We start from the raw sequence: 16,217 nt of genomic DNA, 5'->3' as shown, positions 1-16,217 counted from the left end.
ATACTGTAGCATAGGAGCAGAAGTAGTGGAGGAATGAGGGGAAAATAACTTGGAGTCAGTAAAAATCCATATTGATTTCTGAATGGTGGGCTGATTGTGCCTTTTCAATAGAATATAAGCCATAGGATCAGCCTCAAATTCGACACAAGAAAATAATGGGAACCTCAGACTATGGATACTCCCTAGCCACATTCCATGGTCCCCACTCAAAATTGCCAGCATTACAACTGCAAAACTGCCACACCAATGGTGCTCCCACAAACTGGTGACCGATGAGGGACTCTTTTTCAATTGCAAGTGACAAGAAATGGATGGATAGAAAGATAATCTAACCACAGGCATTTTTGCACACAGGATAAAATTTATCTTCCATGATTTTTTTTGTGCCTATAAAACTTGATAGCATGAATATTTGACAAAAACTCACCCCCTAAATGTGATGTAAACTTAGCCAAAGCATATGTTTATAGTTTTCACCCACCTCTATCACAAATATTTTTGTATTAGACAAAACTCTCATTTTATGGAAAATTCAGCCATTTCTTTTTCACAGTGAGAGCAAAACTAATAAATATATACTCAGTTAATTTCACTCTTGGAGATTAAGTTAATAGAGTAGATGAACTGCCTAGGGATTTTTCCCTTCATTTGTAAAAAGAATTGAAAACAACTGCACACCTACTGCAGGGCAATTGAAACAGTAATTTTCAGGCTGGTAGATGTTTGTAGATACTGCAAAAGCTGGGGAAAGTAGGCACCTCAAAAGAGGCAGACTGGAATCTTGTATAAGTGACATGCTGCAGCTAACCTCTAACCCAGCATTATATGATGACTACTTCACATATCTGGGAGCGTAAAGCACATTAGAAGGGGATGTCAGCTGCAGCCCCAAATTTTATAATCAGTTTGTTAGAAACCATCATTCAGTGGCAACACCACTCCACGGGTTGGCAACACTCTTCTTCCAGACTTGCACATACTGGTAATTCACTGCTCTCTGTAGCCAGCCTTCCATGCAATACCACAGAAGACTTTTTACCACAAAGAAAGGTGTAAGACAGTCTGAGAAATCCCCTTTTGATTCCCACTTTATTTACTTCCTCTTACTTCTTCCCTCTCCTATTCTTTCCATTATCCCTTTTTCTTGTAATTCTGGGCATGATTTTTCACTCTTGGAAAGTCCACTAGGCACATGGATCTAGAAAATAACAGAAGTTAACTTTCACATGGTCTTCCATAATTTACAATGTGTTGCACCTATTCCTTTTTTGCATGAGTTTTTTTATTATTTGGGGAAGAAAAAGTCTACAAGAACAGGAGTTGAAAACCTGCTCACAGCTTTCTACCTGACATACTGAATATATAGTTCAGTTTACTTTTTTGAAAATGCATATTTCTTTAGTAAGAGTTAAAGATTTAGACTGTTCCAAAGTGACTGAAATATAAATGATTAATTGAAAGACAGCTATTATTCTATCTTTCATCTTTATACTTAGGAAATATTCTTCATGGTTTTACTAATATCTTGTATTATTAACTCAACTAAAAACCATAGAGACAGACCATAACTGATACTACTTTGGACATTATTAAAAAATGAAAAATTCTCCTTCATCAGAGGCTGAAAAACAGAACGATGTGATAGAAAATTCCTGGAATAACTACTATATTTCACAATACCATCATATTTTGTTCTGACCAATAAGAATGCCCAGCAGCTTGCCTAGCAGATATGTCCGTTGTCTCCATTCGTGCACACTTCAAAATTTTCCTTTAGGCTTCTTGACAAAAGAGTGCAGTTATATTTCTGAGGGTGTTTGTGGCAATGTTTTTCCTCAAACGAGGATAACCTGTTTCTATTTATTTTCAAAATAGCTGGTGAACATAAAAATGTTACCAGAAGTTGCTGCATATTTCCAGATCCTATTGAAGCATCAGAGATACGTAAGTTGACTGTACAATTTGCAAGACACACAATTTTCCACAAAACCAAGCCCTAAGTGACTTCTGTCTTGAATTGTCCAGAAAAGCCAGAATTAAAAAACAAATTCCTATTTTGAATCCAAGTACATTTCTCTCTCATTCTCTCTCTATAGATACATACATAAAAATACACAAAATGATTGGGTTAAACAAAAGTATGCTTCTGATATCTCTTCCTCAAAAAAAGGCCTGTTCCAAGTGTCTCTTGTTCCGTATGCTCTGTAGGTGTTCTATTTTATGAACCTCAATATAACACAAATTTCAAAATGTTTTATAAGTAAATATTAACAGCTGCTTCTATTTTCATAATGACATGCTGAACAACAGCCATTGGGATATACACTTTACTACTACAACGGATTTTAAAGCCTTCTTCAATAATGAGTCCTGGATGATTCAAAATCCTACATGTTTTCCAAGATATGAAAGTCTAATAACATAAGATGGCAGAATAAGGACTTCTTTTTTTTTTTTTTTTCCTAACAATGCACTAAACTCAGATTCCATGTTAAAATCCAGCAAAAAGGTTTCAAGAACTCATAAGGGGAAACCTCTGTGACTGAGCTTAAATCTTACCAGAAGTCAGTGCACAAGTGTTATCCCACAGAAACAGAACATATTTATTCAGATGTGCAAATCTCATTCTGTCCATTCTGCACAGAGACAATTACGGTAAGGGTAGTAGAGAGGATTATGAGATGATGGCATTTAGAACCTCATAGAGAAGAATAGGTTTTTATCAGTTTTGCAGCAGATGTCTGCACATGGGAACGGAACACAAAAGTTAAGTCTACAGAGACTGCCGTGTTTTTCAGAAGTCTCAGAATGTAGTTAATGCTGTTATGCCGGTTTAGAAAAAGTAAGTATAAATATAGTGAGATAAACAAACAGCGTGCTCTAAATGGGTATTCTACAAAATGCAGAACCAGTAACACAGTTAAAGATTCAACCACTCGGAAAGAATCAGCAGACCCACAACAGAGTTCTAAAGATGGGATTGTTTGGATAACTTGTTTAGTTCTTAATTCAGTAAAGCACTTTAATGTATGCCTGACTCCATTTCTTTGGTTAGCAGAGATGTAATAATTCACATATGTAAGCGCTTTGCTGAAATTAATACTAAACTACACATATATGATCCCTTGCATGTAATGAATCTTCTGTACTGTCTTGATATATGTGCATGTATTGCAGGATTGTTCTATAGCCAGACACCGCAAAGGATAACAGAGATACTCTGGGAAAATGGTATATATGAATAATAATTTTGTATAAACAATGTCTGTTATACTTCTAAACCAGCAGAATTTGGCCCCTCAGAGCAAAATGAGCAAGAAATACCATTTACTATATGTAATGGGATGCCAGCAAGAGAATACGATACCAAACATTTAACTTCCTCCCTTTGTAACGTTCGCTTTCCAAACATCTCTTGAGATTTGATATTTAAACATGCAATTTACCAACCTTCTTAATGTAAATATCCAACAGAAGTTAACTTAAAGCCTCAGTATATAATGAAACAACACACTATGGCTTATTTTAATTCAGTAAGAGTTACATAAAATAGAAGTATATGAAGATGTCATTAAAGGAAAAGTGATACTGGAATGAACTAAGAACGGATCATACAAACTAGGTAAAAATATAGTTCAGTACTCAGATGAAAATGTCTGAAAACAGTTATTCTTTGTGCTGGTCTATAGTTTTCCAGGGTACTTGCAGGCTACTGGAATTGCCATACCTCCTTGGACTAGCAATGAATCTGACCTATTGGTTAGGAAAAGGTGCAATTACCCATTTTCGTATTTAAGCCTCATCATTGCACTGTCTTCTCTACTTGTATTACCACATGCAACTGTGAACATTCTTGTTAGTCATAAAAATATCTTTAATCCCATTAATACTTGTCCAGTACTGATTCAAGCTTAATCTTGCATTTAAAAAAAATAAATAAATAAAAAATTGAAATTTTATTGCAGTATATTCTAAAAACTCTAGCAGAGACCTAAAACATCATAAGGACAGCTTTTTAAAACTTACTCCAAAATACATACAAAGTTTTCACTCTTCCCTGTCTATAGAATCAGAGAAAAGTTTTCATTTCTTATCTTGTGCTCTACAGAACAGAAAGTACCTATAAAGCAAGCAGGCTTGTAGATCTATTACATCCTTCTTATTTCAGGCTATAGGAGAAGGAAGCAGAGATGACAGCATAACCCTACTTTTGTCACTTTCATCAACTTACTTTTCACCAAGGCTCTCCTGCGTAATGTAACCTTTAATATAGATTCAGTTAATTTAATCTACCTCCAGAAGCCAAACTTTAAACAGGTAATTTAGGAAGACATTCAATCCAACATCATCTTCAGGTCTTCAGGTTTTTTACTACCTGTACTTTTTTGAATATATATATTATTAATCCAAATTAATTGATTGGAATACTGTGTTATCTCTTTATTGTCAAATGCAACCAAATGGGTTTCATATATGCAGCTATGGTCACCTTTTTGTTAGTGGGTTACTCGCAGTTAACAGTATACATTCTTGATATTTTACAGAGACTGTAGATACTCATCTAAAATAGAACAGCTCTGACAGCCTTCAACATCTCCTTTCTGCCTGTCATGTTTAAGTAAGAAGATACATACATTATAAAGAGAAGTAATTAAACCAAGCAGACTATGAACGGTATCTTGGCTTTTAGCATAATTGCAGTATTCAGTTTAAACCACACAAACTAAAATACAGGTTTTATCATGCTGAACTTCAAGAAATACATGATCTCACTATTTCCTTAAGTGGATGACATAATTCTTCACAAAAAAACACCATCTCAAGAATAGACATAGTCCACAGAATAAAATGGGCATATTTGTGCAATTACTATGCCTACTTTAACTGTTTTGCTTCTGGTATAAGAACTCCACAAAAACAAATTTAAAAATAAATTAAGACCTTACAGCACTTCAAATATCAGGTCAGGCTTTATTATATTCATTTTGTGGATTAGTAAACAGAATCCATAAGATATCAGGTTCTTATTATGATATTTACTTACAGTACTTTGGTCTCTTATTAATAATGGCTTTTGGCCACATACTTCAGTGATATGGAGTTTATGCCAGACGCAAATAGTGATTACTTGTAGTCATCTAGGCACATTTTATGTACACATATTTTATCTTAAATTTTGGAACTCTTTATGTCTATATATACTACATAAAAATTAACTTCTTTTTTACAAGCAAAAGTAATGATTTTTGTGTTATTAATACTCATGAGTTCCCCAAAAGTACTTTGGACAAACTATTTCAGACTGTGGATTATTCTCCATTTTGGCTGCCCATTGTTTATAAGGTATTCTGTATGAGTCATAGTTAATTTACTTTTGCATCTATTTCTGACTGCATGACAAACATTAACAGGGTAATGGCACTTTGGATATACATTTACATTCTGTATAAATGACCTTCCCAACTAAAATTCTTAAAACATTCAGAAAGCATTAGCCACTATATGATTCTAGCCAACCATATAACTCTGTATATGAGAGGCAGTAATCCTTCCTCTGGCAATCCACATACACCCTGAGGATAAGATTCAATTACCCTTATCTTCACAAAAAACATCTCCAAGTTTTTGGTTTTAAGCACTGCAGAGACTTTCTTCATGGCAAATTAAATTGACATTGACCTAGAAAAGAATTCTTAACTACTTTGAGTGTCATATTAAAGAATACAAGTATAAACAGTAGTGACCAATTCATAGACAGCATTCTGGTAGTTCTGACAAAAGAAAGGAAAAAAAAAAAGGTATTCACTGAAACAGAAACCTACCTGGTTTTTTTTTCTCTTTAAAAGGGAGAAGTAATAATGCAGAAAAGAATAATCTTTTTTTAAACCTTTTTTTCTTCCCCCCCAAAATTGCAGATGGGACAGGAAACTAGGACCACAACATTTCTGTGAGGAATTGTTTCCCTTTATCGCCAAATTAAGAACTTTTTTTTGATCTCATACTCTATCTTTCATCATACTACAGGGCACCTAAAGAGATAGCTAATTAATGTAAGTTATGTCATAGCTTGAAAGACCTATAAAGTGTCTGGACCTTCTTTTGTTCTTGAGATAACCAGTAATAAAGCATACGGCTTGTGTAGCAGTAATAACATCTGCCTCTAAAGTACTTCAGTCTCTTTAGAAAAAAAAAAAATCTATTTAATAACACCCAGACAACATTGTACATGAGACATTCAATTTGCTGTACTAATGTTTCATGTTGCCAACATCAGCAGGTTCCTAAGCTACAGAGACTTGGTTAAAAATCTGCAGAAAGGTTTGTAATCTTGTGGATAGCAGACATGAAGAAAAAGATGTTTTGTCACCAATGCAATGCCACAATGCAGCTACCCATTTTCTTGTAGCCTATTTTCACAGCATCCACTTGATTTCATGTTTGTCTTTAGGATAGTTTTCAGGCAAGGAAAATGAAAACGCGCCATGTTTTCATCTTCCTTTGTTAAAGGAGGGTATGGAAAGCATTCTTTCCTGTCCTATGGTAGAATCTAAATGTTTGGGGAATTTTTATATATATATATATATATATATATATAAAAATATAAATATGTGTGTGTCTATATATATATATTATGAAGCCAATAGATTGTTGGTCATCTTTAAACTCACTAAATAAATTTTTACTAAAAAAGATAAAATGCAGAATTATTAAAGGTGAATATTTATTTCACAGATCTCTAATTTAAATGAGCAGATTGAATTAAAGGTCTTTAGTGACTAAGTGACCCATAGTCACCAGTAATGACTAAGTATTTTCCTAAGTATTTAGGACAGCATAATGCTGTATATTATTAAATGTACTATAAATATTGATCCTGTAAAATTATGCATTAAAGTCCCACATAGCTAGGGAGTTATCAACTGATTATTATTGTCAGCAAATATATTATTATGAAATCAAATCGAAATCCAGCAAATTTTGAGGTGCTAATCTCTGGATTCAGTTATAATTTTAAGTATTGTATATAGACCCAGAGACCTTCCAGACTGTGAAATTTTTCATACAAAGCAGATGCAAAAGCAGGTATAAATACTTTAAAGTCATGGAACTATTTATCTTGACATTTCAACAGTTCTATTCAGACATAAGCAGCATTAGCTGTTAGGTCTTTCTGCATCACAATCATTCAGCAATAGGAATACAGATGTTATTGCAGGTATTCTTTATATTCACCCTACCTGAAGTCTTAGCACTGACAGAAACCACCTTAAATCCCTGCCTTGTTGTAATGGTTCATAAACAGAAAGAAAATAATTTCTCTCCCATACAAAATAAACTCTCCCCATAGCCCTCAGAATAGTAGGAGACAGACAGATGATGTTCTATTCTCTGTTACTTGCCCAGTAAGCGAAAGGCTGCAGAATAATGAGTAAGGTAATTGAATGTGGTGGTACTTTTAACCCAGATTTTAAAAAAAATAAATAAATAAAAAAGCAAAACATTAATTCTAGACTACAGTCATCCTTCCTTCTTATCAACAGAGAAAAAACTCAGGAGATACTTCTGTCTTGTCTAGCTGGATTTGATTCTAGAAAATGAGGAAATTTTAGGTGAGTTTTTGGTTTCCATTTCACTTTACTAAGTAGTGAGGGATTATTGCTTCTGGTTTTGCATATATCTGCCATACCATATAGCTATTTCAGATAATTATGAAAGCAAATGCTTTTCAGGATCAAAGGACAAACTCAAAGGGAAGGATATAGTTCAATTGATTCAATGATTCTTTTGCTTTCTTTTCCAGATTTTGCATGTGGTATAATATCACCAAGTGAAGAGCTCTCAGGCTAAGGGAGCAGAACATTCATTTCTGGATGTTGTAAGTCACAATGGCTCACAAAGATGGTATCTTCCTTGACCACTTGTGAGTGCTGCATCAAGCCCTCTGAAAAAGGAATACTAGAAATCTCTATTCAAACTGAAATTTCACAAAAATATTTGGTATATACTTCAACTATATACCTATTTCCCCTTGATCTCAATGGGATTTTAGACTCTGCCCTGAATCATGGTCATGGATGAAATGCTTTTGGGCTTCTCCAAAACAATGAGGAGAAGGGCTTTATTGAAGTATAGAACTTGATAGCCACATAAAAACAATGGGGAAAAGGAGGAGAGAAAAAGACCCATGCTGCAAAATATGCAGGCAGTTGGTCATTTTAGCCAGTAGTGAAAAAGAATCATGAGACTTCATGGAGCTGCTGGTGAGTCACTAGGGTTTTAAAGTGTGCCCTCATACATTTATACAAAAGGATTAACTACATTCTATTCCTTTGCAATGGCACACCATACTGAAAACAGTCTTGCTGTATTTAAAATGTCAAAATACATTAAATATTATCTAAGTAGATACTTTCTGTTCCAAGTTTATTAATTTTTTTATTAATTAGTGACTAAAACGGCTTTCAACAGAGAGCATGACAGGGCTTGAAGCTCTGACAATATCTTTGATCACACTGTAATTTCATTTTTAGATGTGCTATACCATTTCAGCAACATTCACAAGGTTAACCTTCCTGGAATTTCTGATGAGTTACCTTCCTGGAATTTTCCGATAGCGAGGAGGTAGGACTGTGTTATTCAAGAAGATGCAATTAGTGGTACTACTTTCTGGGAGCAAACCTGAAGGACTATCTTTTCCTGTAGTCGTATCCATTTGCCTGCCCCTCCCCACCCCACAACAACATCTTTTCATGCTTTTACATTAGAATAAGGTACCTATTGAAATATGTATGTGCAGTATTTTGCTTGGTTTCTAATAGTGCATTTAGTTATAATAGTAGAAGCAATAATATACAGTAAAAGCATGACATTCTTTGTTCCAACTGACACCAAAATGGTATTTTGAGACTTAAAGGCGTTCTCATGAAATAGAACATGTAAAAAAAAACCCAAAAAACTAAAAACCAAAAAACACAACAAAAAAAAAAAAGCATTGTAACTATATCATAGTTATAATTGTAAACAAACACTGTCTTGGTACTAATCTTTTTAAATACTTATTTCTGCTACATGGTGAAAACCTGGGCTTTTTTATGACAGTGTAGATTGATTTACTCTTGCAGATTAATTGTTCTCTTTTTAGTACTTCACGTGGCAGAGCTGTCATAAGTGGATTACCGAAACTTGAAAATACTGAATGTAAGTTTCATGAATGAGAAAAATTATGTACATAGCATAAACTCATTTATAATGCATGAGAATCTACCTCCTCATTTATAATGCATGAGAATCTACCTCCTTAAGGTACAAGATCACATTTATGGACTCATAAAAAAGGAAGTAGACATTATCTTAAAGCCTTAGTCATACCAAAAAACCATAGTATGTTATAAAAATAGCATCCACTAGATTTACATTTTAAGTAGCAGAATATATCAAGAAAACATGGGGAAGTGGAGTTTTTTGGTGCGGAGATAGGGACTCATAAAATAAACAGTAGAATGAAGGTGTTCCTTCTTTCAAGGAAACAGTCCACCAGATAATTTTAAACAGTCTTTTGATGGTCATAATTCTCTACCTTACGCACAAATCAGGCTGATGTCCCCCAAAAAAACTCATTTACTTAATTTAAGCTAATTTGGGGGATTTAATTGAAGCCAAGTTCTTCCATTTCAAAATTATTGCAACACAATTTTTATTTAATACATTATCAGAAAAAAGCAGCTTTTTGATCAGTTGTCAGGCAGAATACATATATAATTATATGTAATAAAGTGCTTTTATCCCTGTTTACACAAGTATCTTTTTTAAAAAGACTATTTTTTGCAAAGATATAGATAGCTTGGAAAAAAAGAAGAAATTGTGAATTGTTATTTATATGGTGATAGTGTGTTTTCACTCTCCATTTTTAGAGATTGTCACCAACAAACTGGCAAAGCCTTAACAGTTATATGAAGAATTTGTTCCTTTCTATAAGAGAACAAGATGTTTATGCTGCAACTAATGATGATATATTTAATATTATCTAACATTATGTAAAACATAATTGAAATAGGTAATTGCTGACAGGGTAATTGAGGTAAACCAAAACTTAAGAACTTATCTCAATTAGAGCTATTCCTTTGTCCACCACTGTCCACCACAGTTTCAAAATGGCAGGAAAAACATAAATGATAAGAAAGATGGCAAGGCAATGTATAGATGAATAGAGAACAAAAAGTATGAGAAAAAAACTACTAAGCAGTACAAACGTGTGATTTATAAATATAAAAAATGGCTTTGGAGAGAATAAAGACGGTGTAATGTAAAAGCAGAGGATCTTGAATGGCGCTGCATGCATAATTTTTAGGCACACTGACACTGCAAATATGTAGGATATTGCGTTTTCAATAATTCTTTTCTAGAATAACAAATCTAAGAACATTGAAAGCTCTAATGCATTAAAGCATATATATGGAAATCTTTTATGTTTTTCATAGTGAAGCATTTCATGCTGAAAAGAGGACAAACTGATTTGATTTTTTTCTACATACTTTTTCATATACAATTTAGAACACTGTATAATACATTAAATATTTTATAAGAGTTGGGTAGAATATTGCACACTAAGTAAAAGCTAGTTTCTAAACACTGTGTCCTTGCTAAACAAGTTAGGATTCTTCATGCTAGGCCTTTGCAGAAGTATACCCAAAGGGAAACCTGTCCTGATGCTTATTGCAACAGCTGTGCTAAGTATTGTTATCTCAGATATAGCTGTTGATTTGCACATGAAAGATATATAGCACGTGGTTTTATGAAAATACTCAGCTGACTGTTTCAGAGAATGCTTTCCTTACTGATTTCATATGATAGAGTTTTCCCGTGGTCTCTCCCCATACTTAAAGAGAGGAACTAACTTCATAGTATAAGAAAATAAAAGACATCAGAGGCACATCTGAGAGATTCTGTACATCTCCTTAGACATCAGTGTTTGCTAGATAAAGCCAAATTTTCTCATGGAACATTTGAAGACTTAACAACTTAAATCAGACAGTATCCCATTGATTAAGAGAGGAAAGACTGGCCACAAGGTTTTTACATTTTTAAGCCTCCTTTCCAGTGGAACAAAATGAGTTATGTTTCATAAAACAGAGCTAGTGCTAGCCTACAAAGTCACTCAATCATATCAAAACAGGAAAGGAGATAAAATTAGTGGGAGAGAGAAGGTGCCAGAAATAGTGATTGAAATTCCAAAGATAATTTAGATTACCTTAGATTTAGTCATATTCCTCATATCCTCTATTTATTTTGTTTAAATTTATACATTGCTTAATGAAAATTCTTCATACATCATCTGATCATTGAAACCTTGAACCATTACAAGATTTAATTGACTAAAGTATTAAGAGTAAATATGGAAGCCTATAGCTGAAATTAACAGCTCTCAGACTATTTCTATAGAGATAAAAGTGTATGCAAACATCTTGGAATTAAAAAAAAAAAAAAAGGAAAAATTTTGTCTGTTGTTTATAAACGCTTGTGATCTGAAGAAGCAGCTACTAACATAATAATTTCACAATCAGGTTATAGTTGTCTTGTTTCTCTCAGAAAACATTCAGAAATAAGTGTGAATACAAAGATGGATTTAAGACAGATATTGAGACTATATTACTACCAGACATTTATATGAGCACAGCCAGCTGATAAAAAACTTAAGCCATATGATATTAAGGAGCTACACTAATTTACTTAGAAAGAAAAACGTATCATATGACCTGTCTGATAAAAAAAGATTCCATTTTGAATATTTAAATATCTGAAAAACAAGCTACAGTTCAAGCATGTTACTATTTCCAGAATTATTCAGTAATTTCAACAGACAAATGTATTTTAGAAAGCCATAACTTTCCATATGTCTAATTATTCAACAGAAAAATCAATAAAAGGTTTACCCCTCAGGAATGACCCCTCTTCAACACTAAACACAGAATAAGAAAAGACAGGTGATATTTTCACATAAATAGCAACAACAAATAATCTCAGTGAAAAGCAGTAAAGAAAACTAGGAAGACAAAGATCAAAGGTCACATACTCTCATCCACCTTGCAAACAGCTGATAACCACATTTCAAGGAGGTACTTCTTGTATGTCACAGAGGGGAAACAAATATTTCAGCAATATTGCCATTGCCAATTGAGATGTGATCCAATGATACAATAAATACCAAAACAGACAAAAGCTGACATGCAATGGAACTTCCTTCATAATACCTAGTTCTACATCTTAATGCATTAATTAAATATTGAACTTCTTCATCCCTTCCACTACACAAGGACTAGCATCAATTCACATGAGAAGTATTACAGGTCTCCTCAGGATATACGCAAATACTGATGTATTCTTGCATATTTTTAAAGATGACAGACTTCCTGGCATGTCCTGGTAAAATCACAAAAAGTATGAACTTTCTCCTTTTAGAGAATGAAGTTACATAAAAGGACTGAGCAGGGTATCTGAAGAGAAAAATAGATCTTCTGATTGCAGTTAGTTATTACTCCACTTTCTCTGAATAAAAAACTCTTAACAAAAAGTTGAATAGTTTTATGTCAATTTTACTACACAAAATGACAGTAATTGACATAACATTTTCAGAAGATCAGTAAAAAAAAAAATCACCAATTACCCATTTTCTCTGGCTCACTGATTGCTAATAGATGAGGTTTAGTTCAGGTAAACAAGAAAAGGGAGAATAAAAAACAAATGTAATTTTATAAAAGAGAGAAACACGTCTGAAAAATACACATCAAAGCTACTACTTTTTTCCCACAGAATACTGAAACTCCATGCAGCACACTCATATTAATCAATTACTTGCTAAAATTGCACTTTGAAGAGTGTGGTTGTTGCTTCCACAGGCATATAACATGACAGGTATCTCAAACTACAAAAACTTCCTAAAACAGTCCCAAAACTTTCCTTAGCAGAAGATAAAAAGTAGAGAAGGAAATTATTTCACATCCAAACATGAGGCTTACTAGAGTTTTCTCATCAGGAAAAGTCAAGGGATTTCTGCATTACTGTAGAACATCCATGTGTTATATAACAAGGTAATTTAATTTTGGGTAAATTTCTTTATACAGATTGATAGAACCAAGTAGTATTTTTAATTTCTTTATTTGGCAGAGTGAGGGGTAGAGTTGGTGAGATTTTATTAAAAAACTGAGTACTACATTTGTTCCTTCTCCAGTCACAGTAAACTGTTCACTGTTCACAGTACATACCCCTCTTTAGCTTCAAAAAGCATTGAATTATTAATGAATATTTTGGGAGAAAGAAGAGAAAAGGTTTTTTCATGTTTAATGATGTCTCACAGGGGAAGCATCATATAATGGTCAAAAAACGTACCCTGGAGAGAAATTTTTCCTTAATAACTCATTATCCTAGGTTCATTACTACAGTAAAAGGCCATCTCTGTCCTCAAGCAATATCACTTAAGAATCATTTTTGTCATTAGTGAAACATCCAGTTATCCAAAATCATTTTTAGATCATTAGAAGGATTGTTACTGACTTTTCAATAGGCATACAGTTTACATTGGGTATGAAGCTTTGGGTTTTCCATCAAATAGAGTTGAGAACATACTTACTTTTCTGTCTGGCCAATTATATTTTGCAAATATTGTATCATATGTGTCCACAGCTCCATCCGTAATCAACATTATGGCTTGGCTGCAAATACTTCCTTGTCCTGTGTGATTGAACTGTGAAAGGAAACGATCATTAGTTACAGCACATTGCTGTTAGATGAAGATAGATAGGATCATGCTGGATAAACATGGATCTTGTCAAACCTAGCATGCTTAGAAGTAGGTGAAAAAGCCTCAGGTTGAAAACATTTTATCATAGATATTATGTTTTTGCTGAATTGTAACTTCAGTCGTGTAACAGAATCTGGATTCATTATATATCCCCATTTTACCAGCTTGAAAAATAAGAAACATACATAACTATAGCCCTTCCCCAAATTAAAAGCGTATTCCCCTGTTTTAGATAGATGATCTGTATTGATGCATCTATATAGGGTTTGCTTTGATTTAAATATAATTTTAAAAGAACAAGCTACACAAAAAGAATTAATGACATAATTTTACTTTGAAGTACAGAAGATACACCACTTATAGAGAGGCATATGACTATTCATATGGCATTCATATTCACTCAGGATTACATTCCATATGTTATTTTTCATAAAATGTTTATCTCGGGGAACCAAGTTAATATTTATATATTCTCAGATTCTCCTATTACTTGAAATGAATACATATAAGTAATTCAAGTCACTGGACAGCAGGACTTGAGCACAGGTACTTAGACAGTAGTCAACATATCCTTTGGAGTATGCGAAGAAAGTTTCACGATTCCACAGACAGGATTTTCTCCTGGTCAAAGAACAAGTAAATTGGACTGAGTCACAACAGAAGCTTTGATCTCTTGATTCTGGAGTTGGTGCCTTAATTTTGAAACCATCTGTCTCCATTTGCTCTTACTGCACAATAGGTTCTTATTTATCTGTGTACTATTTTATATATTCAAGGAACTTAGGTGAAACATCCAGCTTTTAGCAAAATATGCAAAGTTGGAAAATTATTTGATTTTTAATTACTCTGTATGAACACTAAAAAAATCTGTGAGAAGATTGATAAATTGGGGCATTAACACACAACTCTATAGATTGGTCTAACATTTGAGTACATGCTAATGAATGAACAATCTTCTTTTGTTCTCTTCCTATGTAGTTTTCAGGTACATTACCAACTTTGAGGTCAGACAAGGTCTCATCCTAGCACCTTTCTCTTGGTATTGAGAAAGCCAAGCAATAATTACCTTGTCCCACCTTGCTAGCCTATCTGTGATGAATAATGCCAAAAAAAGGGCGGTCCCGTTTGAGAAGTAGTATTTAAGTTTAAATGTGGATTACCTTGCAGTGACTCTGACAGCTTCTGGATTCAACAAAATTTATTCGGAGTGTTCTAGTTTGATTTGGGATAGCAACTGCTCTGTCTTTAAGTTTTCTGCAGTCTACTCACCTTTACATATTCACTGTTCTTCCCAAAACCCTAAAAACCTTTTTTTCTAGAAAAAGTTCTTAACTTCTAAAAATGTCATCTTTGTAGACATGCCTGCAGTAGGAAAGGGAGTCGGTGGGTTCCAGCAGTGCTCTGTCCTTTTTCTTCTGCCTTCACATTTCTATATCTGAGTAATCACATCCACAAATATCATTCAACAATCATTTATATCATCTACAGCTCTCCTCCAGGTCAGTTTCCTTTTGATCAAACAAGAACCTCAGCGAACAGTAATAGAAACCTGTTACTTGAAGGGAAGCTAATGTGGGTTTACAGAGTTAGCTATATTTGGTCACTGCCTGTGTGAAAACCCTTATCTGTGATACTTGCAAGGCAGTCTATCCTTAAAATTCTTCAGTCATGACAGTTTTTCGAGTCTTAACCAGAACCAGAATTATTAAAGTGGCATTCCTTCATTAGTATGATCTTAGATCCAATATTTTCTCATAAAGTTGAAGTTACTTGGTCAAGTGATATATTCTTCATATGGACAACATATTTTGAAAGAGACAAGGTATATTAAAAGGGAAAATAACAAAGGCGGAATGACTTCATATATTTATTTTAAAACATCACTCTATGCATCTGCATTATTCTATGTAGTTATCTGTTTGAATATTTTGAAGAATGAGATCAAATTCAAATGCTTTGATGAGTAATATCTTCTCATATTTGTCTAGAACTTTAATTTTATTGAATAGCAAGAGTGATGAAAGTGTTTTCCATAATAATAACAATGACAAGGGCCTTATGATGAACTACAATTAACTCAGTGATTCATCAGTTAGCAGCAAAAATTTCAATGCTTCCTGACATTTACAGCATTTGGTTGTGATTAACAGTCTTTGAAATGTCACAGAATTTTATTTAATTGGCTATGATTTTTTTAAAGGTAATCACTGCAAAGACTGCATTTGTCACCAAAAGAGATAATTGCGGTTGTCACATGACATAGTAGGTGCCTAACTACAGTACCAAGCACTTCTATATTCTTACACTGTATAATGAACACTGCATAAATTGATGATTGGAAAGAATTTGGAAGTGGATTTTTAAACGTGCTTTTCAAAGACATCAGTATCAACCATTTTCAAGTCTTAACAACCTAGGCAAA

General features: G+C 33.6%; 1 protein-coding gene across 1 annotated transcript in view; it reads right to left on the bottom strand.

Moving 5' to 3' along the window:
* The window catches only part of CACNA2D3 (calcium voltage-gated channel auxiliary subunit alpha2delta 3), a 479,329-nt gene that overhangs the window by 223,581 nt on the left and 239,531 nt on the right, over window positions 1-16,217 (bottom strand). Inside the window, exon 11 of the mRNA XM_049826767.1 lies at window positions 13,625-13,738. Coding sequence (XP_049682724.1) covers window positions 13,625-13,738 — 114 coding nt within the window. The remainder of the gene's footprint in view (window positions 1-13,624; window positions 13,739-16,217) is intronic.

This window comes from Accipiter gentilis, chromosome 23 (genome assembly GCF_929443795.1).
Source record: "Accipiter gentilis chromosome 23, bAccGen1.1, whole genome shotgun sequence".
Classification (NCBI taxonomy): Eukaryota; Metazoa; Chordata; class Aves; order Accipitriformes; family Accipitridae; genus Astur; species Astur gentilis.
Note: the sequence above shows the minus strand (reverse complement) of the source record. Positions and strands in the feature narration are given on the sequence as shown.